This window comes from Argopecten irradians, chromosome 8 (genome assembly GCF_041381155.1).
Source record: "Argopecten irradians isolate NY chromosome 8, Ai_NY, whole genome shotgun sequence".
NCBI classification, from domain to species: Eukaryota; Metazoa; Mollusca; class Bivalvia; order Pectinida; family Pectinidae; genus Argopecten; species Argopecten irradians.
In genome coordinates, this window is record NC_091141.1 from 7,941,843 (window position 1) to 7,968,614 (window position 26,772).

General features: G+C 35.9%; 2 protein-coding genes across 5 annotated transcripts in view; one reads left to right on the forward strand and one right to left on the reverse strand.

Annotated features, from left to right (window-relative positions):
• The window catches only part of LOC138329250 (recombining binding protein suppressor of hairless-like), a 33,848-nt gene extending 17,069 nt beyond the window's left edge, over positions 1-16,779 (reverse strand). Inside the window, exons 1-3 of one of the 4 annotated variants that reach the window (XM_069276086.1) lie at positions 16,293-16,779; positions 4,787-5,192; positions 2,054-2,243 (exon numbers count right to left, since the gene is read on the reverse strand). In XM_069276086.1, the coding sequence (XP_069132187.1) occupies positions 2,054-2,243; positions 4,787-5,042 (446 nt within the window). In that variant the 5' untranslated portion in view covers positions 5,043-5,192; positions 16,293-16,779. Of the gene's footprint in view, positions 1-2,053; positions 2,244-3,268; positions 3,404-4,786; positions 5,193-7,251; positions 7,386-15,322; positions 15,691-16,292 lie in introns of those variants that run through there. The other 3 variants (XM_069276085.1, XM_069276087.1, XM_069276088.1) reach the window with 3 other exon arrangements.
• Positions 16,780-17,007: 228 nt separating this feature from the next.
• LOC138329251 (ubiquitin carboxyl-terminal hydrolase MINDY-1-like) overlaps positions 17,008-26,772 on the forward strand; it is a 37,096-nt gene continuing 27,331 nt past the window's right edge. The window contains exons 1-3 of the mRNA XM_069276089.1: positions 17,008-17,309; positions 23,196-23,821; positions 24,970-25,076. Of these exons, the coding sequence (XP_069132190.1) occupies positions 17,138-17,309; positions 23,196-23,821; positions 24,970-25,076 (905 nt within the window). The 5' untranslated portion in view covers positions 17,008-17,137. The remainder of the gene's footprint in view (positions 17,310-23,195; positions 23,822-24,969; positions 25,077-26,772) is intronic.

Genomic DNA, 26,772 nt, shown 5'->3' on the forward strand with positions numbered 1-26,772 from the left:
GTTCAGATGATGTACTACACGATTTAATGGTGAATGTGGTACCAGAAGCAGTATTACACAACCAAGGCAATAGAATTAGAGTATGTTTCCAGTATTATATAGCCAAGACAATAGTATTAGAGTATACTAACTGCAGAAACAAAACACTCAGGTACTACGAAGCCAAGACAATAGTATTAGAGTATACTAACTGCAGAAACGAAACCCTCAGGTACTACGAAGCCAAGACAATATGATTAGAGTATACTAACTGCAGTAACAAAGCTCTCCAGTATTACATAGCCAAGACAATAGGATTAGAGTAAACTAACCGCTGTAACAGTGCTAGTGTTAGAATGTTGGAACACAAAACCACTTTACAGCTTTATGTCTCAGAGGAGGTGGGCTACTCGTTTGGTAGAATGTCAGACACCCTAACCACTGAGCCACCATAGTCCAGAGGTGGAGGGCTAGTGTTAAGAATATCAGACACCCTAACCACTCAGCCACCATGGTCCACAGGTGGCAGGCTCGTGTATTTCAATGTCAGACACCTTAACCACTCAGCCACCATGGCCCAGAGGTAGAGGGCTAGTGTTAGAATGTCAGACACCCTAACCACTCAGTCACCATGGTCCAGAGGTGGAGGGCTAGTGTTAGAATGTCAGACACCCTAACCACTTAGCCACCATGGTCCAGAGGTGGAGGGCTCGTGTTAGAATGTCAGACACCCTAACCACTCAGTCACCATGGTCCAGAGGTGGAGGGCTAGTGTTAGAATGTCAGACACCCTAACCTCTTAGCCACCATGGTCCAGAGGTGGAGGGCTCATGTTAGAATGTCAGACACCCTAACCACTCAGCCACCATGGTCCACAGCTGGCAGGCTAGTGGCAGAATATTTTTTTGCATCAGCCACCATGGACGAGAGACAGAGTGCTTGTAGCAGAATGTCAGACGTATTAACAGTATTAACAGCGACCATGGTCCAGAGGTAGAGGAATGTGGTAGAATGTCAGATATTTCTACAAGTCAGCCACAGCACTGGATTATATATATACAGTGGTGGAGGCTTGATGCAGAATGTCAAGACAACCTTATTACCACATATCAACAGCGTGGGAGGGAAGTTTTGAGAAATTATGAAATGTGAATTACACATTGACATAAAGTGTTTGTATAAAACAATATAACTTTATCATGCTTCATTGAATCTCTAGGTGTACAACATCAATAGAGAAGATCGGTCTGCCAAGCTTTCTCACAACCCCCATGTATTCAGACAGTAATCAAATTGTAATCTACTTGCTAATGTATGCAATTTTCTACAGATCCTTAACATCTACTACTGTGCACAATATCTATTACACATGAACATTAAAATCTGAAATGAATACACTTCTTTATGTTATGTCAACAATTTGTCTATTTTGTGAAATGAGGCGATGTTCATAACAAAATGTTCAATATATACACCTTGTATGTTAAGTAAATTTGGAAGCCTTTTCTTAAGCTCATATCTATAACAGAAATAACTAGTTTGAAAAGCGTTTTTGATGTGCTTGAAGTTTAAGGAAATTCAGATATCAAAGGTTTCCATGTGTGAATCAAGCTACCACCAGACAGTGCTGTAGAATGTGTTGTAGAGAGTCCCTCTGAGCCCAGTATATATCAAAACTGACCTCTAACCTCCAGAATTGAACTCTGACCTATATGTAAATGTAATATTAAATTGGAGTTGACCTCTGGACCTCTAGTTGACTTTTGAGCTACTGTACAAAAATGTATTCTTTTTCTTATAGTTGGTATTATGTAACAAGCCCATTTTTAAATCCATAGATTTTAAAACACAATTTAAGTCAAACCTGTCTATAAAGACCAACCACGGGACTAAGACAAATTTGTATTGGTTGTCATGTCAAGTGTTTGTTATCAGAACATAATCTTTTGAAGAGAAAAAGACCAATATCTTCACATAAAATTATGGTGTGATAATAAATATCTACCTACAACAGGAAATGTTCCGTAAATTTGTAATGTATACAAATCCGAAATATATTTCAGCAAATTGTTACCTTCGATGTGGAGGGTGTTCGTAGCCATTTGACGAGAACCTTGGGGACGGAGTTGAGATGGGACTTGGGGGCGCTGCTAATGTCTGGGCTATCGTACTAATGCTGAGAGGGCTGGAGGTTGCCATGGGACCTAACTCTCCATTGATTTTTTCTGGTGGTGTAAGGGACCCTGCCACCATGTGAGATGCATCTGAAAATAAAAGTTAACATGATTAATCATTGCTTATAGGAAATGCTTGTTCCTTCACTGATCTATATAATTTATCATCTAATTCGCCTGATATCCAGTGACTTCGCTCAAGTAATATTTTTGTATATGTTACTAGTATAATATAACCTGGAGCGCTTCTCAATGGCTGGAAATCTTTTATGACATCATAACTTGACGTCAGGATTTGAATATATTGTTACAAAATTGCGGCCTTCTCTAAATTTTTGCAACACATTTGAACTTCCGGTATATATCTAATATAGAAAACAAAATAGATTTAGAGATGGTATATATATATATTCAGTAACACATTTCCGACATCAACATTATAAGGTCATTAGTGAATTTATAACACCGACCAAAACTATTATTCTACAAATATTTTCATTTTACAGAAATTACTATCAATTTTCAATCAATGAATACACATACACCAGTAATTTATTTTTGCGAAATACTAATTTTCACGAGAGATTAAATGTGAATTTGAATGTTTCACGAATAATTGTATAAAAAATAAATATAAATGCACCATTTTCAGTAAAAGCCCTTGATTGCAAATAAATATATTTATGAACATGATGAAAATAATGTTGACGCAAAATATTGTATTCACCAAATTAAAGCGGTTTATAATTCCGTCTTTGCATATTACAGAGTTAGCTCCCTTGCGGGTAGGTATCGATTGTTACGTCATTATTTTGTGAGCGTAATTCACGTCGTTTTCTCTGAAACGTATGACATTACACTCGCAAACACATGACGTCACAATCAATACCTACCCACAAGTGCTTATAACTCTGTAATATGCAAATTCGGAATAGTATATATATATATTATACAGATTTATAAAAGTAAAGGAGCAGTAATAATGTACATCCCTTAGGTAGGACGTACACAATCCTTCATAAGTAAGCATGGAGTAAAATATTGATTGGTAGATATTGATGTAAAGCAAATATTATATCACCAGTTATGATTGATTTGATCACAACAAAACTTACTTTCATAACCAAATGGTGTTTCAAAAGCATACTGTTGAAAATCGTCGAACAAAAATTCCTGATGTGGTGCTAACATGGTGCTGTTGTAACTAATTATATAATCCTTGAATTCCTTGTATTAATCCGACAACATTTACATCGTGTTGTACTACACCAACCAACAGAATCTTTAAATCTTAATCCACATGGTATCTAGTGTAGTTAGACTGGACCTAAGACAAAGGCTAGCCAAATTTTGATAGCATTGTTCTGGAGGACAGGCTTATCAGTAACAGTTTAAGGTGTAGTTGTCTTAGCCGGTACACCGACAAGGTCTGTCTGATTATTGATAATTTACAAACCGTCGTCACCTGTGTCACTTTCAAATTTTCCCACACTAGCTGTGAGTTGGTATTGGAGCCTTGGGCAAACAAACCCATGGATTGGTGAGGAGACGAGCGGGATGACACAAGTCACCAACATTTACAGCCCTCTGGTTGTAATTTACAAATTGGATCAAATCCACACATAACAGTAGGAAATAGCTGGAGACAATGGAAGGCACAGACTGTGCTTCACCGAGTCCATTTGATCTCTAGAATTACTTCTGTAACATTGATTAATCACCAAGTCATGCCACTTGCTTGTTTTGATTACATACAAGGCTGAAAAATGCTTATAAAAAATTCATGATCTCAATAACCTAGTTTTTAAAGCAAGTTTTTCAATGAAAAATTACACTTGATATTCTTAATAAAAGAAAATTTGGATCATTTCAAACTATTTTATTGAAAATTAATTTACACAAGAAGCTAAATGCTTTCGAATTGGTGTTTTTTTATCCTTTAAATTGGCCTCTATTGGATTACAAGCAGTAAACCTGCACTTGAATGTGGACTTACGGGTATGAATAATTGATGACAGGGAATGCTCAAACAATCAATTCCCCTTATTGGCTACACATTGTCAAAGAAATGTCATTACAGTTACCAGTATTTAATCTACCAATTTTTTTATCAATTTTCATGTCGGTCCTTGCCACCTCTTCGTCAAATCATTGAAATGTGTTAAGTTCTGGTTAAATTATGTCAAATCTTGAAAAACAGTGACGAACAAAAGGCACAATGGACCTGCATCTCACACCTGGATACAATGCCATTTAATTACAATCAATTACAATTATGAATGAATTAAAACTTGCGTGACAGATGTATGCTTTTCTTCTGCTATATCTGTCCCCAGATTAACATTATTTTAAATATATATACAAAATGTACAGAATCACAATAAAGGTTTCTAGGAAAATCCTTCAAGCGAACCAATAGTGTGACCTATTTCTCGCAATTATATTATTTTCGTGATTTCTTCCCTGATTTAGCTTCAACAGTGTACATATGTATATAATTATTCGATTTTAATGTTCAAGGATCAAATTTTCACAACCATGGGGACCTTTTAAGCTTACAAAAATATCCTTGTGAAAACAACTGGCTAGATATACATATATAGTATATATAAATAAGGTAAAAATCATCTTACCACAAGCTTGGCTGGGTATCCCTATCGTCATGGAGGAAGTGACTGTTGGATGGTTACCACCACCGTAACCATGGTGATGTTGTGGTACTGCTTCTTCCTTTATATGTCTATTTAAACCAACTAATTTACTACTGGATAAGTCAACTGGATTTTCGAAGCTGCTCTGAGCCATGTGACCCTTTAAATGTCTCTGTTGGGCCTGGCTAATCCCGCCCAGGCTGGGTAACGGGGCCCGGAGTTGCTGTGGACTGTACATGGTCTGAGCGTGGTCGCTGAGAAGGTAAGAGTTGTCCCCGTTGGAGGTTGGAAAACCGATCGGAGGGCCATTGGGAGCGGACTGGGAACAGGACAGCAGCACTTCAGTGTTGGCCAAGTGATCTGGTCCTACACTATAGCCATATGTATCCTGTTAAATAATACAGTACAGTGGGATTACACTATAGCCATATGTATCCTGTTAAATAATACAGTACAGTGGGATTACACTATATAGCCATACGTATCCTGTAAAACAATACAGTACAGTGGGATTACACTATAGCCATATGTATCCTGTTAAACAATACAGTACAGTGGGATTACACTATAGCCATAGTATCCTGTAAAACAATACAGTACAGTGGGATTACACTATAGCCATATGTATCCTGTTAAACAATACAGTACAGTGGGATTACACTATAGCCATATGTATCCTGTTAAATAATACAGTACAGTGGGATTACACTATAGCCATACGTATCCTGTAAAACAATACAGTACAGTGGGATTACACTATAGCCATATGTATCCTGTTAAACAATACAGTACAGTGGGATTACCCTATAGCCATAGTATCCTGTAAAACAATACAGTACAGTGGGATTACACTATAGCCATATGTATCATGTTAAACAATACAGTACAGTGGGATTACACTATAGCCATATGTATCCTGTTAAATAATACAGTACAGTGGGATTACACTATAGCCATATGTATCCTGTTAAACAATACAGTACAGTGGCATTACACAATAGCCATACGTATCCTGTAAAACAATACAGTACAATGAGATTACAAAATTGCCAAACATATGCTATAAAACAATACAGTACAGTGGGATTACACTATAGACATATGTTTCCTGTAAAACAATACAGTACAATGGGATTACACTATAGCCATATGTATCCTGTAAAACAATACAGTACAGTGGGATTACACTATAGCCATAGGTATCCTGTAAAACAATACAGTACAATGGGATTACACTATAGCCATATGTATCCTGTAAAACAATACAGTACAATGGGATTACACTTTAGCCATATGTATCCTGTAAAACAATACAGTACATTACACTATAGCCATATGTATCCTGTAAAACAATACAGTACAGTGGGATTACACTATAGCCATAGTATCCTGTAAAACAATACAGTACAGTGGGATTACACTATAGCCATATGTATCCTGTTAAACAATACAGTACAGTGGGATTACACTATAGCCATATGTATCCTGTAAAAGTGGATACAATACAGTACAATGGGATTACACTATAGCCATATGTATCCTGTAAAACAATACAGTACAATGGGATTACACTATATATAGCCATACATATCCTGTAAAACAGTACAGTACAATGGGATTACACTATAGCTATATGTATCCTGTAAAACAATACAGTACAATGGGATTACACTATAGCCATATGTATCCTGTAAAACAATACAGTACAGTGGGATTACACTATAGCCATATGTATCCTGTAAAACAATACAGTACAGTGGGATTACACTATAGCTATATGTATCCTGTAAAACAATACAGTACAATGAGATTACACTATATATATATAGCCATACATATCCTGTAAAACAATTCAGTACAGTGGGATTACACTATAGCCATATGTATCCTGTAAAACAATACAGTACAGTGGGATTACACTATAGCCATACATATCCCGTAAAACAATAGTTGATATAGCACATTAGTATGGCAAATTAACATGTCACTAAACACAAATATATTAAGTAAATGACTGAGATTACTTTTAAACCATTTGCATCCTGTGTAGTGAATACATATATAGTTATATATTAGTATACCTGGTACAATATACAACGTACAATTATGCTATGACACATACAAGTCAAATTCAGGTACACTTACACTATTTATCACTTCACTATATACCTAAATCAAACACAGTAATGATTTCCAAACACCTGCTGCATATACATGTGCTACCTTCTATTCCAACTTCCAAATCAGTCCCACCTGGGCATTGCCAAAATGAAATAAAATCGGATTTGTTTAAGGAAATTTTAAAATCATCAATAATATGATCAAGCACGTGACTTTGAAGTTTAGTATTGACAATATAACAAAGACTTTCATTCAAATCCATAGTCATAAGATCTCTGTGTCATTTTCACGAGATGTTGTTATCCCGATTTTTGGCACAAAAATACCTATAGATGTCCCTTGTTGGCCGATAATTGTGATTATTACTCCTCCGCTTAGGCCTTGAACTACATTAAATATGAAGCAATGAACCGGGTAACCCAGGCCAGAACACCTACATATATATAATGTATACACATCTTTTTACCTGGCAGATAAACAACTGGAAGCAGAAACGTAAAGTTTACGGAAAAACCCAGAACTGATTGTTTATTACGTTTTAAAAGGGTCACTTGAATACAATTCCTCCACAAATATACTGTATATGCCAACAAAATGCTCCCTTCATTAAATTTATCATTCAGTAAACTAAAAGTATCAAATAGAAATTCACGCTTTGTTCATTGATTGCAAGCTAATTAAGTGAATCCAGGTCGGATATAATCATATTTATATCATATTATTTATTGAATATTCATGAATACATGTACGATAAAAGAAGATTTGGGAATTCCTATGAATGCATACTCATACATATAGGACAAATGTATACTGATAACGATAAATGTGATCACTTCGCTTTTGGTTTGGTTTTAGTTTTCGTTAAGCCAGGGTCATTAAGGACAAGCCGGGTTTATTGAATTGGTGTTACAGGGAAGCTGGAGTAACAAGAGATAAACCACCAACCAGCTCCAGTACTAGTCAGTACCTGGGAACTGATATATATATGCCATCACATGGGATTCAAACTTGCAACAAAGAGATGGAGAGCGCTTGTGTTAAAAGTTGGGACATCTTAACCATTAGAATTAGCAATAGAATATGTGTGTGAATGCATTGGTATATATAACATCTAATTCTTTATTGCATGTGCATATAATGATGTGGTACCTGTATTATATATTATCATATAATGATGTGGTACCTGTATTATATATTATCATATAATGATGTGGTACCTGTATTATATATTATCATATAATGATGTGGTACCTGTATTATATATTATCATATAATGATGTGGTACCTGTATTATATATTATCATATAATGATGTGGTACCTGTATTATATATTATCATATAATGATGTGGTACCTGTATATTATATATTATCATATAATGATGTGGTACCTGTATTATATATTATATAATGATGTGGTACCTGTAGTGTACTTATATATTATCATATAATGATGTGGTACCTGTATATATATATTATCATATAATGATGTGGTACCTGTATTATATATTATCATATAATGAGTGGTACCTGTATTATATATTATCATATAATGATGTGGTACCTGTATTATATATTATCATATAATGATGTGGTACCTGTATTATATATTATCATATAATTGATGTGGTACCTGTATTATATATTATCATATATATCATTATCATATATGATGTGGTACCTGTATTATATATTATCATATAATGATGTGGTACCTGTATTATATATTATCATATAATGATGTGGTACCTGTATTATATATTATCATATAATGATGTGGTACCTGTATTATATATTATCATATAATGATGTGGTACCTGTATTATATATTATCATATAATGATGTGGTACCTGTATTATATATTATCATATAATGATGTGGTACCTGTATTATATATTATCATATAATGATGTGGTACCTGTATTATATATTATCATATAATGATGTGGTACCTGTATTATATATTATCATATAATGATGTGGTACCTGTATTATATATTATCATATAATGATGTGGTACCTGTATTATATATTATCAAACAGAACAAGTCCTACATTGTTATGTACATAAATGTATCTTATACTGTATATACAGCGATATATCATTATGTATTACCAAAGGTAAATGTTTAAATTGGTATTTTACACAAATTATGAAAAGATCAGAATTAGGTGTTCAAACTTCAATCCACTTTCTGTCTTTTATATTGTCAATCAAGTTTTTATATTTTCCACAAAATGGTAATTTTCCAAATTAATGTTAAAGAAAATTAAAACACAATAATAGTATAAAATTGGTCATGATAACACTGTCAAGAAAATCATTAACATTAATATTTACATAAACAACATTGTTTGTCATGAACCACATTTATCCGTATGACATACACACAATGTACAAATGTACATCCAGATGATAAGGTTATACATGGACAAGTTGGCGAAGATCCGACTTCAGGGTTTTGTAACTTTAGACTGAAAGTAGACCCTGGGAAATTCTCTTGTCGTGGCATTTCATGTACTTCTTTTAGATAAATCATAAAATACTTAACTGTAATTTTCAGAAACATCTATTAATAATTGCTGACAATTAGGTTATCAGAGACCAGTTGCATAAACAAATATCTCGACACAGTCTAGGGGACTGTTTGTGGAGGGGGAGCAGTTTGGATGGATTGCTGAGATAAGTTTTATGAGAGACCTGCGACTCTGACTCCTAACTAGCTCTCTGTCAGTATACATATAGGTTTGTGCTTGTGATACAATATACTCCAACCATGATTCCTTAGTTATATGGAATGTGTCATACATTTTTATCTGTAAACAGTTTTACCTCCTTGCATTTGTTTTTTTATCAACAAACAGGTTGTTCCTCATCAAGAGTGGTCAATGATTTCCAATGATAGTTAAATCAATGTCCTGTGCCTGCAAGCAAAATTAATTGGCAGCAATTGCAAGTGGCTATAATCTAATTAGAACAAAATTAAAAGTTGTTGATAAATATATAAATTTACTTGCATAACACTTAATTTCAATATAATATGCACATGATCTCGATTTTTGCCAAGCTTTTGTTGACATTGACAATATAACCCCCAGTTTTAATTAGAATAAAGTTATCATGATCATTTTATTATTTTAAAGTGCTCTCCATATGATCTATATTGAAAGGTGTAATTCTTATTATCATAATATACCAGTACTCACTAATTGTTTAGGGAATAAAACTGCATGTGCATGCAGGTCTCAGTCTAATTATTTTCAATTCACTTCCTATTTACAAATTAAATGTCAATGCTGTTTACACAAATTATATAGACTGGTTACCAGACCCTATGTTGTTATTTAGATTTCCTCAGCAGAATTTTAATACTAGATTATATAATCATCTCCCTCAGGTTTGAAACTAAAATAAGTCATGTTGCACCGACAAATATAATAAATATATTTTAGAGACTGGTTGTACCACAGTAGAACTTTCCTCTGTTTATATAATTAAGAAAGTGTTTATATACACACCAGTATTGAAACCTATTGCTAGCTGGCACATTCTTAATTAATGGAGCAAATTAATAAATACCGGTAATCAAAATGCCACCATCACCAATGGAAATATAATGTGGAAAACAGTTGAAATCTAACTAAGATCTATTTGTAGTTTACAGAGACTCCATGTTGCAACATCATGAACCTCATGTATGAACACATACAATTCCCAATACATTAAAATGCCTGGATATACAACATTGATAATATCTGTAATTACAAGCTACCAGATAAATCTAAAGGTACATATGCTTTGCTTTCTTATTTACAATGTAAGCTGTATATATGATTCTCAATTACCAAAATCAGCCTGAACTGTTCTTGTCCTGTACATATACACTGTACCTTTGAAATGGGTCCCCAAAACTCTACTGACACCATTTACAGTGTATGTGTTAAGCAGTGTGAAGTTTTGACACAATTTCCCTGTACAGCTAGTAAGGCAGGCTGGAGAGAAACCAGGCCATGGGAAATGCTATGGATCATTTACCCTCAATTAGATTAGCACAAGGCTACATAGATAGGGGTTTCAGAAAGCTACAGTTGCCGAGGTCAACTAGGTGGTTGTATGTCTCACATTCTAGTATCTCTCCCTATAGACCCTAGTACCAATATTTCTCCCCTACACACCCCAGTACTGGTATATCTCTCCCCAACACACCCCAGTACTGGTATCTCCCCTACACACCCCAGTACTAGTATCTCTCCCCTACACACCCCAGTACCAGTATCTCTCCCCTACACACTCCAGTACCAGTATCTCTCCCCTACACACCCCAGTACTGGTATATCTCTTCCCAACACACCCCAGCACCAGTATCTCTTCCCAACACACCCCAGCACCAGTATATCTCCCCTACACACCCCAGTACCAGTATATCTCCCCTACACACTCCAGTACTAGTATCTCTCCCCTACACACCCCAGTACCAGTATCTCTCCCCTACACACCCCGGTACTGGTATATCTCTTCCCAACACACCCCAGTACCAGTATCTCTCCCCTACACACCCCAGTAACAGTATCTCTCCCCTACACACCCGCATACTGGTATCTCTCCCCTACACACCCCAGTACCAGTATATCTCCCGGCCCCTAAACACCCCAGTACAAGTATCTCTCCCCTACACACCCCAGTACCAGTATCTCTCCCCTATACACCCCAGTACTAATAATCTCTCCCCTACACACCCGAGAACCAGTATCTCTCCCCTACAAACCCCTGTACCAGTATCTCTCCCCTACACACCTTAGTACCAGTATCTCTCCCCTACACACCCCAGAACCAGTATCTCTCCCCTACACACCCCAGCACCAGTATCTCTCCCCTACACACCCCAGTACTAGTATCTCTCCCCTACACACCCCAGTACCAGTATCTCTCCCCTACACACCCCGGTACTGGTATACCTCTTCCCAACACACCCCAGTACTAGTATCTCTCCCCTACACACCCCAGAACCAGTATCTCTCCCCTACACACCCCAGTACCAGTATCTCTAGAGCCCCTACACACCCCAGTACCAGTATCTCTCCCCTACACAACCCAGACCACTATCTCTCCCCTACACACCCCAGAACCAGTATATCTCCCCTTCACACCCCAGAACCGGTACCAGTATCTCTCCCCTACACACCCCAGTACCAGTATCTCTCCCCTACACACCCCAGACCACTATCTCTCTTCTACACATCCCAGCATCAGTATCTCTCCCCTACACAACCCAGACCACTATCTCTCCCCTACACACCCCAGACCACTATCTCTCCCCTACACATCCCAGCATAAGTATCTCTCCCCTACACGCCTTATTAGTACTGGTATATCTCCAGGATCCCTACACACCTCAGTACCAGTATCTCTCTCCCCTACAGACCATCAAAGTAGCTGTTGGTGTACCAAATATTCATTCCTTGTTATACCTATTTACTAAGTATTAACTCATGTTTGATTTACAATAAATACTGCATACCAATTTATCAAATAATATGGTCAAACAACCTTGCCATATAGGTGGTACTCTGCTAACGATTAATCATTTAATTAGCCACTTGGGCTTCGTACTTGGGTAAGGTTTAAATTGGCAATTTTTTGTGACAATTTTTAGATGTTCTTAGGAAAAAGAAAACAAACTTCATTGACATTGTAGGTACTGTGCTGATATGTAGATAGATACAGTAACTATTTATTTAGTTGATTTCACCTTGTATATTTTGGCTAATTGTACCAGTGTTTTGAGTAATTAGAAAGCAAGGTATCTGCTGTTGTTGGGTGTGAATTATTGATGTTTCGCTGACGTCCAGAATCGTTAAATCACTGCCATGTTACTTTACGCAGTAAATATAATTAGTCAAACATTTGTCCTGTATGAATATTAAATTTTGTGTCTTCGCATGCATATCATCGATCAAATTTATTATAACATAGTGTATGAAGTCAGCATACTATGGATTCATATAGACTATGCAATGGCAATACCCTTAAAAGATATACCATGATCATAAATACCTCATATAATAATACAAAATTATCTTTACCGGTATATAACACTTATTTTTGAATAATAACTCAAAATTATTTTATCAATAGAACATTATTTAAAAATGTAAGCCTAATATTATCAGGACATATCAAAATCATCAAACATCCATCCAGGCCACATACACCACAGTTTATATTGTGGATCTAGATTTTTACTAATATGTTTTAATATTCTGGATCTTCATATATGTACAATGCAATTACAAATTTACAATGTCATACAGAAGTATGTTAATTAAATACATGAGTTTCGAGATACCAAAATTAAATGGATGAGAAAAGTACAATTTACCGTTGATTAGTCCCACCTTCCAGTGATTATGATGTCATGATTTGACAAGTTTTATGACATCTTAATCACTGGAGTATGGAAAATTGTTTATTATTTAATACATATATACACATTCAAATTTATGAAAAATCCTAATATATAAATAATAGATCTAATCTAGACTGCATTGTGAAATATCTAGCAGAACAACAATTTGTGTTTACTGAGCAAGTCCAGAACATTAATTTTCAAATTTTGGTGAGTCCCGTTCAGGCGTTGAGAAATCATGATATAAAAATCATGACGCATTTATTATGCATTTCATTCAAAATAAAGTATAATAAATATGCATGAATTCACTTCAAAAATGATTCAAAAGAATCCTGATCATCAAATTTCAATTGATTAGAACAAATCATTCATTTTGCCATTACATCCATTTCAATTGGGATAGCTTATCAATTACAAATTGAAATACATCAATCAATGATCATCTGTTTGAACACATACTTTTGAAGTAGAGTAGATTTGAAACTAATGTACATAACAATTTAAGAACCAAATTCAATATTAAATGCATAATAGAAAATGATAAAACATAGCTTCAATATACATGTAACATATCAATTAATACACCCCATATAAATCTGCATATCAAATTCTCCTTTCAACACTGTCTAACATGAAGATTCATTAAATATTTCAGAAGATAATTTAAAATGGTGATTTGATAAAATCTGAACAACCCTTATATATATACTACACCTTTCAATTAAAAGAAGTATTACGTATACTGTTTGCTTTCTTCCTCCAAGCTATTGAATGGAGTACTGATCATGATGATTCATTTAAAATGTTATTTGTATTGAATACAACGGGGTATTCTAGTAGATATATTAATCATGAATGTGCAATACCCAAATATACCAATGCAATTAAATGTTAGAATAATTTTGACATTTGTTTTAATTGGTTTTACAGGGTACCGGTAAATGTCCTTTATTGCCCAAATAATTCTAGCTGCAATAAGTTACAGTACTATTGAGCTGATATCAAATAATCATGTCAGTGGTGTAGTAGCATCTTAAATATGGTAAAGAGTCAATAATAGTCAAGACTTTTATAATTTGTTCATTCTTCTTTCTATCAAACAGTGTTTTTACATTGTATTTATATATATATATATCAAACCCTCAGGTTACGTCAAATATAGGGCAAGTACTGCAAACACAGTCCATGCAAAGGCCTATATCTTTGTCAGAGACAATACTGTCGGCATTGTAATCTGTCAAATACTCTTGTCATATCAGGGATTAATTGTATGAATGGGGGCAATTCACAAACTGCACATGTAGGGTGCACCTGTACATATAGAAACTACAGGTGACAAGATAATGGATAATGGCTTGTGTGGTGGAACAGATCAAGAAATAATATATATATAAACTATGATTTGAGACAGATTATATTTAAAGCTTTAAACAAAAAAAAAATCCTTTGTTTTTATAAATAAATGAAAATATTTCAATGATCCAATGTATCAAAGAAATTAATTCATACAATGATTATATCATCATAGGGACTTCGCATTATAATACAAATTACACAAATTAAATATCATTTAATTTCAATTGCTTACTTATTTATCATTATTAAGAATATTTTAAAACCATAAATGAATAGGAATATCTACATTAATATGATACAATGCAGTGATAAATATCATGATGTGCGTATCGTGGTGTGTGTATATATCAACAACACTTAAGCCCAATGAAAAAGTGCATTGTATGACTGTTAAGTACTGTGAACAAAGAACTCCTTTTCTTGGTTGTCATAGAATATTCCCACGCCCCTGACCTTGCAACAAATAGGGCCCCTGTTCACACCACTGAAAAGCCGGGTCCTTTCCTCTTTACAATGGCTGGCTAGGATACACCATCTGTAGAGTTGTTTCCGTACAATTCAAGTGATTTGTTTACAGACATTTCAACTTCGAATTTGTAGTCACATATAAATTTTCAATTTATTAAACTTACCTGAGAAGCGAATAGCTGTTGTTCGTTCATAGTTATATCACAGACTAGAACGGTTAATATTCCGAGGTTTGGTACAGAACCTAAGAATTCATAGTGCTTGCCGCTTACTGACAATTTTGCCTCTACTTTGCAAAGAGAATCTTTTTGAAGTTTTCTCCAGGTCACAAATCTAACACACGCTTTCTTCAAACGTAAAACTGCCAGAATCCCCAAAACGTTTGTCAGTTGAAGAACCCATGCTGCTGAAATCAATTACAGGTCTACTATTGGTGTACATTCGCATGAGAAAGTCTGGTTGTAACGTAACTCGAAAACTAGAAAGAAACACCCGTGGGAAAACACATTTGCATCCTGATACCGTGAGAACAATAGTCAATGGCTGTTGAATTCACCTCCCTGGGAACTCATTTGGTAATAAAAGTGTCATTACCACTCTTGACGGTACGGAGACAGAATTCAAGTTAAACAATACCCTTGTTTAATCATGCACATTTCTATTTTAGAATACCTGTAGGAAAAATAGGCACATGTACAAACCATAATAAAACATAATCACGCGCTGGGGGTTAAAGGAATAGCCAATGGAGCGTTTTGATTGGTAGATGCCATTTTTGGGGAGCAGGTGTTCCCACGAAAGCGCTTTTGCGGTCAAATAAACCCGATAAAGGGGGCTACGTGAAAGGGCAAGGAGTACCAGATAAAAATCTCGGTAAATTTGTCTTGAAAAGATATTCCTTGCACGTTAGTTTTCAAGTGTGACTCGGGGTCGCAGCTGTTTCTGGTGAAGAGCAAATATTACAGCCAAACACTGCAACTCTCAGTGTTGTCATTTGACTTGGCCTGCCGGGTTAGCTGGCACGAGGCGAGCAGACAGACAAACCCTTGGCAGCCCTCCGATTTATGGGGTTATCCAATGCCCTAAATCCACAGACGAAACCCTGAAACACATGTTTCTTACAAATCTACTTACCGAAAATCGTGATCTTTGCACACTCCTTTATCAGAATGTCGATCAACATTCGCTTTGTCACTGTTTATCTCTTACCCAGCAACCACCGATCAATGTAGCAAGATTTTTGAAGTTTATGGCATCAATGAATCAAACATTTTTCAAGGGAATTGACGAAAAATCCAGCATGTTAATTAATTGGTTGTTTTTATAAATCATATATGTATACCAATGCATCTGCCGAACCGAGTTCCTGAGGAATCCCGATTTGTTTTCATTCAGTCAACGATAGGTCTACTTTGGTCCACACAATCACGTCTTTTTGATATTCGCTTTTCTTTTCATCAAGTCTCTAATAAAGCCGAATGATTATAAATATGCAATCACCAATTCATTATCTTCCCAAGGATGTATACCCGGTCTTATTTTGTATTCCAAACACAGGTCCCAAGTTTCAGAACTTTGCACAAGATGGCGATTGTTGTTGAATATCAGCTTCGTCCCTCTTGTCCTTCAGGATTCCCATTGAAGTTAACTTAGAATCGTAAACCGGATAAGATAAATCCATGCGAACTGTGTATTTGAGATAATGTAAACTGAATGGAAATTTGGTTTGCATTGATAGAACAAAACCGGTAAATCATATTTTATTTTCTTATTTTATTTCTCATATTTTCCCGCTTACCCTGTCGGGAACCCCTGGGAAATAACTTGGTGTTAGACGCGAGTATATTGATGATACAGTAGTAGCAGGGGCGAGTCATTTGACAATCGATAAATATGGCGGACATGAATACGAAGTGACCACATTGAAAAAAAGTTGTACTGATTGTTTGTGTACAAAGGGTGAATGCAAAACCAGAAAGATGTCAGAGGAACAAGGCAAGCAATCAGACACAACAGGAGATTCAGATGTTGTAAATAGTAACGAGACTGGTGATAGCAATAAGGGAAACCCAACAAATGTAAACAAGGCTGAGGGTTCGGAAGCACCTGAGCCTGAGGTGAAATCAAGTGATCAACTCGACCCGAAGCCAGGTAGAACTTTTACCTCCAAATCTGTAAGATAAACATAACATAAGATATCCTTTTATTTTTTGGGTAAACCGACACCATTTCTTCTGTGAATTGATATCTTAATCGTTCCATATTGTGTCTGTCTAGTGGACGTGTCACACCTTATATTGGGAAAGGATAAAAAAAAGACCATAATTTGTCGCTCACATCGACATCATAATATATTTCTATAATTCGTTCCCAGAGATGCAAACATCGAACTTTCTAAAATTGTACAGGTGTAATGTGGATTTTTACAATTATATAGTGTTTACCTCAAAGTCAGATGTAGTAATATATATCATGATAGGTCTGTCAATTTGTTGTCATTCATTTTAGTCATCATTTTTAACATTCCATTTAGGTTTGTCATCATTACATGTATGATATGCTACGCTTTTATTAATAACATGTTTGATTGGAGATGATTAAGTTTCAAAATATTGTCAATTCAAGAATTTTGTAGCATATATACAATTACATTAGGTGTCATATCCGTAAGATGTTTATTTATATGAAAAGAGGAATAATATGTATACTGACTTATACTGATCATGTAGTTGTAATTACATTATGATAGATTTGAACAGAAACATATACATAGAGATTGGCAACTCCTCCAATTTTACGATCAGCAGATGTACCTCTGTATGTGCTTAGGGTTTTTAGGTCATCTGACCCGAAGGGTCAGGATGACCTATAGTCGTCATGTTTTGTCCGTCGTCGTCCGCCGTGCGCCGTCCGCCGTCCGCCGTGCGCCGTGCGTTAACTTTTCACATTTTGAACTTCTTCTCAAGTTCTACCAGTGCAATTTGGCTGAAACTTGCATGAAATGATCCTGACATGGTCCCGACAAAGTGTTGTTATTTTTCGAGTCGATCCGAAATCCAAGATGGCCGCCACAGCCGCCATCTTGAAAACACATTTTGAACTTCTTCTCAAGTTCTACCGGTGTGATTTGGCTGAAACTTGCATGAAATGATCCTGACATGGTCCCGACAAAGTGTTGTTATTTTTCGGGTCGATCCGAAATCCAAGATGGCCGCCACAGCCGCCATCTTGAAAAGTCATTTTGAACTTCTTCTCAAGTTCTACCGGTGCGATTAGGCTGAAACTTGCATGAAATGAACCTGACATGGTCCCGACAAAGTGTTGTTATTTTTCGGGTCGATCCGAAATCCAAGATGGCCGCCACAGCCGCCATCTTGAAAACATATTTTGAACTTCTTCTCAAGTTCTACCGGTGCAATTTGGCTGAAACTTGCATGAAATGATCCTGACATGGTCCCGACAAAGTGTTGTTATTTTTCGGGTTGATCCGAAATCCAAGATGGCCGCCACAGCCGCCATCTTGAAAACACATTTTGAACTTCTTCTCAAGTTCTACCGGTGCGATTTGGCTGAAACTTGTATGAAATGATCCTGACATGGTCCCGACAAAGTGTTGTTATTTTTCGGGTCGATCTGAAATCCAAAATGGCCACCACAGCCGCCATCTTGAAAACACATTTTGAACTTCTTCTCAAGTTTGACCAGTGCGATTTCGCTGAAACTTGCATGAAATGATCCTGACATGGTCCCGACAAAGTGTTGTTATTTTTCGGGTCGATCCGAAATCCAAGATGGCGTCACAGCCGCCATCTTGAAAACACATTTTGAACTTCTTCTCAAGTTCTACCGGTGCGATTTGGCTGAAACTTGCATGAAATGATCCTGACATGGTCCCGACAAAGTGTTGTTATTTTTCGGGTCGATCCAAAATCCAAGATGGCGTCACAGCCGCCATCTTGAAAACACATTTTGAACTTCTTCTCAAGTTCTACCGGTGCGATTTGGCTGAAACTTGCATGAAATGATCCTGACATGGTCCTGACAAAGTGTTGTTATTTTTCGGGTCGATCCGAAATCCAAGATGGCCGCCACAGCCGCCATCTTGAAAACACATTTTGAACTTCTTCTCAAGTTCTACCTTTGTGATTTGGCTGCAACTTCATCTGCATGAGATGATCCTGACATGGTTCGACAAAGTATTGTTACATCTCTGGTTGATCCCAAATCGAAGAAGGTTACCATGACACTATATCTGATTAATTTCCTATATGTTAAGGCCCTTGGGCCTCTTGTTTGAAATAAGATTTGTTGAAGGAAATGGAAAATGATCCTTACATGGTCCTGACAAAGTGACACCATATGAAATTAATTTTACTATTGCCAAGGTAGTCAGATGACCGTTAAGGCCCTTTGGGCCTCTTGTTTAGATAAACTCTTAAATAGTTGAATATAAAAGAATAACTTTGATATGTTGTAAAAGTTCAGTAATTTTCAGATGGTTGGAGTACGATTTTGGAAAGAAAAAAATAATGTTTTAACTTATATATTAATAAAACAAAACACACTTCTGGTTTTGAATGCCTGATTTTCAAAAAACCAGGTAAAATTGCATATTTTCATGCTTTCAAAAATCATATAAAATAACATCAATCAGGAAAACTGATCACATTAAACCATGATATAATGTTTAAACTTTGTTTTGACCCAAAAATATAATGTTAAAAAGAATACGCTTAAAAGAAGTTAGCCAAGGCAAATTAAATGCCTATAAACTTGAGGTCCCTTTGCCTATCAACAAAGACAAAGAAGGATCCTGGAGTTTCCAATCTCTAAGTATATATAGTGTATGTTTCTGATTTGAATGACAGGACCAATCACAACATACTGAATGGACATCTTTGGTTCTTTAACTTAATTGTTGACCGTTTTGGCCTTACCGTGGGGTACTTCAGGACAAATTAAAGTAAATCACTAAAATTGAGGATTTCTGTCAATGTATTGTACCTGTACATCAACAATATACTATATATTATCGTAGTGTTGTGATCGATATGATCAATATGAATATTTGTCATCAATAAAATATGGATATATATATAACTCCTTTGGTTATACTGATACATATCATTATATGCAGTAGGATTATATCTTTAACCATGGACAGTCACTCTATACAATTGATGTTATATGTTTTATCCCATAATTCATTAAAGTGAATAGTCGGGCAAAGAAAACCAGTCTAAATGCGTTCATTGGCCTTCCAAAAGTTCTCACATATTAATACGACGGCCAAGTTCTGCTTACGTTTCCCAGTTCTGACCATTAAATTAAAGGAAAGGTGAAATCATTGAAAGCGAGGCTGCGCGTAAATGTAACCACGGACATAGTTAGCCGGGAGGACGTTTTAGGATTCCTATACTTTAAATCAATTTCTTCGTACGCAGACAGGTTTTGGCGAGAGATTTTATTTTTCTATTTCATAAGAAATTATACTTGATACATTCACACCATTTTTACCGACTTTAGCCATCCTTGCCCGACTGTTCACTTTAACAATATAAGGTATTACATATTAGATAATTACTGTAAATAATTTAAATGTCAGTGTTTGTAATACAGTTAAATGTAAAATAGAGAGATGTTTATAAATAATCAATTATAGTACTGTAGAGTTTTGTCTATATGTCTCATTTATGATTACCTTAATCTGACATAACTTATATAATTAATAGAGCTGAATGGTCAAATGATGGCATATGTTGCAGTTTTAACATTTGAATTTCTTACATGATCATCATCATAATATACACTAATCTCTAATGCAGTTGGTCGCTCAGTTTCCTGTGTTTACTACATATAATTACATTTTATAAATTATTACACATTTTACTATAGATTGCAATGTAAATGCGCCCGGACAATGCTATTGATTTTAGCCACTCGTTGAGACATACAAGTACACACAAATTTGATTAATCTACTAACCTATCTAAACACACTATGTAGGGGAAAGAAAATGTCACATACCATACTATATAATATAATTATACAATATGTACATGATATATAATGCCAAATTAAGTTACCAACAGAAGCAATTAGTTAAATGTTACCTCGTTCTTTTCCTCTTGTTTCATATACACATGTTATATATATTTCCTGTATAATATCTGCAGAATGCAGATTCATAATGGTTTTATATCTGATCACTTATAAATAAAGAGCTTAATTTTATATCTTAAATGCAGTGACTCTTATATATATATATGTCATATGCCAATAATACACTGTAGCATTCTGTAAAAGGAAAGAAATTCAGAAAACATCATGGCTTTTATTTTACAGAGATCTGTCATTGCTTTAAATTATCATCTTATTACTTGCTTCATATAAAGTACCTTTGATTTTGTTTTTAATGTATAAATATATATTGTACATTTCTTTTATGTATTTTTAGGTCATCTGACCGAAGGTCAGGATGACCTATTGTCATCGTGTTTTGTCCGTCGTCATGCACCGTGCGCCGTGCAGCGTCGTGCGTAAGACTATTTATACAAAAGCCTACTCCTCCTTTATCCTTGGATGGATTTCATCCATATTTGCTTTGAAACATCATTTTATATATATATGAGCCTGGTTCGACCCCTAGGGGCTGAGGGGTGGGGCCCAAAAATGGCAAATTTTCTTAATTTAAGCTTTAAAATCCTACTCCTCCTTCATCCTTGGGTTGATTTCATCCATATTTGGTGTGAAACTTCATTAGGGAAGGACAAATTTTCATAATTTTAGCTTTAAAATCCTACTCCTCCTTCATCCTTGGATGGATTTCATCCATATTTGGTGTGAAACATTATTGGGGAAGGGCAATCATATTTTATATAAATGAGCCTCGTCCGACCCCTAGGGTCAGAGGGGCGGGGCCCCAAAACAGCAAATTTTCTGATTTTAGCTTTAAAATCCTACTCCTCCTTCATCCTTGGATGGATTTCATCCATATTTAGTGTGAAACATCATTGGGGAAGGACAATTATTTTTTATATAAATCAGATAGGTCCGACCCCTAGGGGCTGAGGGTTGGGGCGACAAAAGGGCAAATTTTCTTAATCTAAGCTTTAAAATCCTACTCCTCCTTCATCCTTGGATGAATTTCATCCATATTTGGTGTGGAACATCATTGGGGAAGGACAATCATATTTTATATAAATGAGCCTGGTCTGACCCCTAGGGGCTGAGGGGTTGGGCCCAAAAGGGCTAATTTTCTTAATTTTAGCTGCCCACGTCCTGTTTTCAGGTTTCGGTCTCCGATCTCAATGAAAATTGGTCTATAGGGGTTTTAATTGATGCCTAACAACATGCAAACATTTTCGTAAAGATTTTGGTATTCCAAGATGGCCGCTGGCCCACTTCCTGTTTTCGGGTTCAGTCTCCGATCTCAATAAAAATTGGTCTATAGGGGTTTTAATTGATTCAGAAAGGGGAAATTTAGGTGAGGACAATCATATTTTATAAAGGACCAAGCTAAGACCCATGGGGATAGTACGGTAGAGGTCCAAAATGGGAGCTTTGCTGAAATTTGGCTTTAAAATCTGACTCCTCCTTATATTAATCCTTGAATGGGTTACAACCATATATGGATGAAGGGCTACCAAGTTTGTTCAACAAATGACATTTACCTATTTCAGAAACTTACATATTCAACTAAGGAGTTCCTTGTATTGTTTATATTAATCGTTAACCAATACTTTATACTGTGACTTTGTTGTTTTGTGCCATGAGTCAGATGACCGTTAAGGCCCATGGGCCTCTTGTTATATTTAATTTCTCTTCTATAGTAAAATGCTGATGCATATAAAGCCCTGCAGATGTATAGAAAATAAAAAGAGAGAAATTGGAAGTAACATAACATATAATTAAATGTAGAGAAAGTATAATGATAATATTAATATGATATATATATTTCTTAGCAGTTTTTCAACTATAGCATTAATTAGAATTATTCAAAATAGATTCAAAACATACTTCTATTCTTGTTTCCAGAACCAAATTTGCAAAGCAGTGAAGGTGAAGGTAAACAAACTGATACACCCGAGGGAGAAGGAGATCCTGAGGGTAAGGAGGGCGCTTCAGACAAATCAGAGACTGATAGTAAACCAGAGATCACACAGACTCTCGACACCAAATGTGATTGTGATAACGAGGATAAGTCTAAAGAAGACAGTGATGTTCAGACGTCTTCCTCTGGTACAGAAACACCGATAGACAATCTCGATGATCTATTGACAGATAACAGTAATGACAGTCAGTATAATGATAATGATCTAAAAGACGAAAATCTGACAGTACAGTTACCTCCCCTTGCATCAAATGAAAGTTCAAAAGAAGAAAGTGCGACGACATCAGAGATAGAAGGAGCTGTGGATGGGGCCAGTGCTTCTCCTACATCTGATGGGAATGTCTACCATGTGAAATGGATTGCATATAAAAACAAAGAAATACCGACAATAACACAGAATGAAAATGGGCCGTGTCCATTGATAGCTGTGATGAATGTGTTACTACTAAAGGGCCAAGTCCACCTGCCTCCTAACACAGAAGTCATAACACCTGATCAGCTGATGACTTACATTGGCAACTGTATTTTAGAAAATGCTCCCAAGACACAGGTAACACCAAAAGATAGTTTTATAAGAAGTTTTCTTAAATAAATGACCAAATATCTATACCAACGTAGTAATGCATAAGTGATGCCCATTTATACCTCGATCTGGGATATTGTTATGGTTTCCTTAAGCCAATCTTCATCTACAGGACATTTGCCCTTTTATATCCTAGATTGGCTACCAGACTTTGTCTCCAAAATTATCTGTTAAATAAGAGATTGGAGATCAATATAGATACTAGGTTGGAATTATATATGTCAGAGATTTTTTCTTGGTTACTCTGGCTTTCCTCCACTCCATAAACCTTTACATTCTTAAATGAGTTTGGTATCTGCAGGTGGCTATTAGGACATGAAGTGAAATAAACTGACTGTAAAGCTATAGATATTAGTTTGAAGATATTCTATCAAAAAGATCATTTTATTATATACATTCTGCTTGTTATGTTAATTTCAATAAATTTATTTTGAAATACATTAATAATATAATCAATACTGTATATACACACACATATATATGTATTGATAAATAAAATAGACATTAACAGAAAATACGTGAACAACAGCTGTACCATTAGAAAATATCACACTACTGGGAATAACCTGCATAATATATAAAAGTGCATAAGGAGAATTGCCTTTTAGGACAGCCAGACAATGATGTAAATCTCCATAACCAAGGGCATAATTCTCTGTAATCTAATAATATTACCCCTCTGATAATGTCACATGCACCAACAACAATGTTGGTTTTCATTGCTTACAATTCTGTTTTCTCTAACAGAAAGTTTGAAGTTGTCATGGGTTCTATTCACACTAACAAGCTATATATTTCCCAAATTATAAAATGTCTTGTAAAAATTATGTTCAGAAAGAGTTTGGTCATAACTGTGCAATCATATTCTGATTGAAATATTTTTGGAAACATCATTTTATGATTTTATATCATGATAATTTTAATTGCAGCATGCAATGTTATATTCAGGTCAAGGTCACAGAAAGAAGATCAAGAAAAGTTCAAATCAATTTTGATGTATCATCATAATAACAATATCTTTGGTTTACATAGCTATAATATAGATTAAAATACACTATTTAGGATCATTTCATTTCAATTGAATACTGAATTTTTATTTATTTTTTGCTTTCAAGGATACATCAGAGGCAGTGCAGTTAAACTACCAGCAGAACATGCATGATGCTATGGCTGTCATACACAAACTACAGACAGGTCTGGACGTCAACGTCCGATTTACTGGGTGAGTACAGGACGTCAACATCAGATTTACTGGGTGAGTACAGGACGTCAACATCAGATTTACTGGGTGAGTACAGGACGTCAACATCAGATTTACTGGGTGAGTACAGGACATCAACATCAGATTTACTGGGTGAGTACAGGACATCAACATCAGATTTACTGGGTGAGTACAGGATGTCAACATCAGATTTACTGGGTGAGTACAGGACGTCAACATCAGATTTACTGGGTGAGTACAGGACGTCAACATCAGATTTACTGGGTGAGTACAGGATGTCAACATCAGATTTACTGGGTGAGTACAGGATGTCAACATCAGATTTACTGGGTGAGTACAGGACCCATATCAGATTTACTGGGTGAGTACAGGACGTCAACATCAGATTTACTTGGTGAGTACAGAATGTCAACATCAGATTTACTGGGTGAGTACAGGACGTCAACATTAGATTTACTGGGTGAGTACAGGACGTCAACGTCTGATTTACTGTGTGAGTACCAACGTCCGATTTATTGGATGAGTACAGGACGTCAACATCAGATTTACTGTGTGAGTACGGGACGTCAACATCAGATTAACTGGGTGAGTACAGGACATCAACATCAGATTTACTGGGTGAGTACGGGACGTCAACATCAGATTTACTGGGTGAGTACAGGACGTCAACGTCATATTTACCATGTGAGTACAGGAACCATATCAGATTTACTGGGTGAGTACAGGACATCAACATTAGATTTACTGGATGAGTACAGGACGTTAACATAAGATTTACTGGATGAGTATAGGACATCAACATCAGATTTACTGTGTGAGTACAGGACGTCAACATCAGATTTACTGGATGAGTACAGGATGTCAACTTTGATGCTATTGAAAGAATGAGTTCAAAATGTCAACATGAAGTTTGTGTGAACAGAAGTTTAGGATTATTATAAGGATGAGTATAGGTACAGAAATCATAATAACATGATGAATAGGTATGTATTTACCCCATTTTTTGCCCACCATCATCAGATGATGGGCTATTCAAATTGCCTTTTGTACGTATATGGTCTGTCATCCGCCTGTCCTTCCGTCTGTCCTTTAACTATTTTTGCTACCGCTATTTCTCAGGGCCCTATTTGTATATATTGCATTTTGGGACCAATCGGTCATCAAGATGGCGGACTGGCCGCCATCTTGGATTTTGATGGTTATATGATGGTTAAAGTTTGTTACCGCTATTTCTCAGGTTGTACTAAAGTGATCTGTCTCAAATTTCATATGTAGGTTCTTCTTGGGCTCTAGTTGTGAATATTGCATTTTGGGACAGATCGGTCAACAAGATGGCCACCAGGTCAGATTGGACTGAAGGGAACTGTCTCAAATTTCATATGTAGGTTTCTCTAGGGCTCCAGCTGTGCATATTGCATTTTGGGACCAATCGGTGAACAAGATGGTGTTCTTGGAATTAGAAAGTTTAAGTTTGTTACCGCTATTTCTCAGAAAGTATTGAAGGGATCGAGCTGAATTTCCATAGTTGAAGGTTGATACCAATATTTCTGAAAAAGTACTGAAGGGCTCATGCTAAAATTTCATATGTATAGACTCCACATAGGCTGTAGATTTGCTTAATGCATTTTGAGACTGATCAGTCAACAAGATGGCTCATGGCCATTTAAGGCCACCATCCTGGATTCTGATAGTCAAA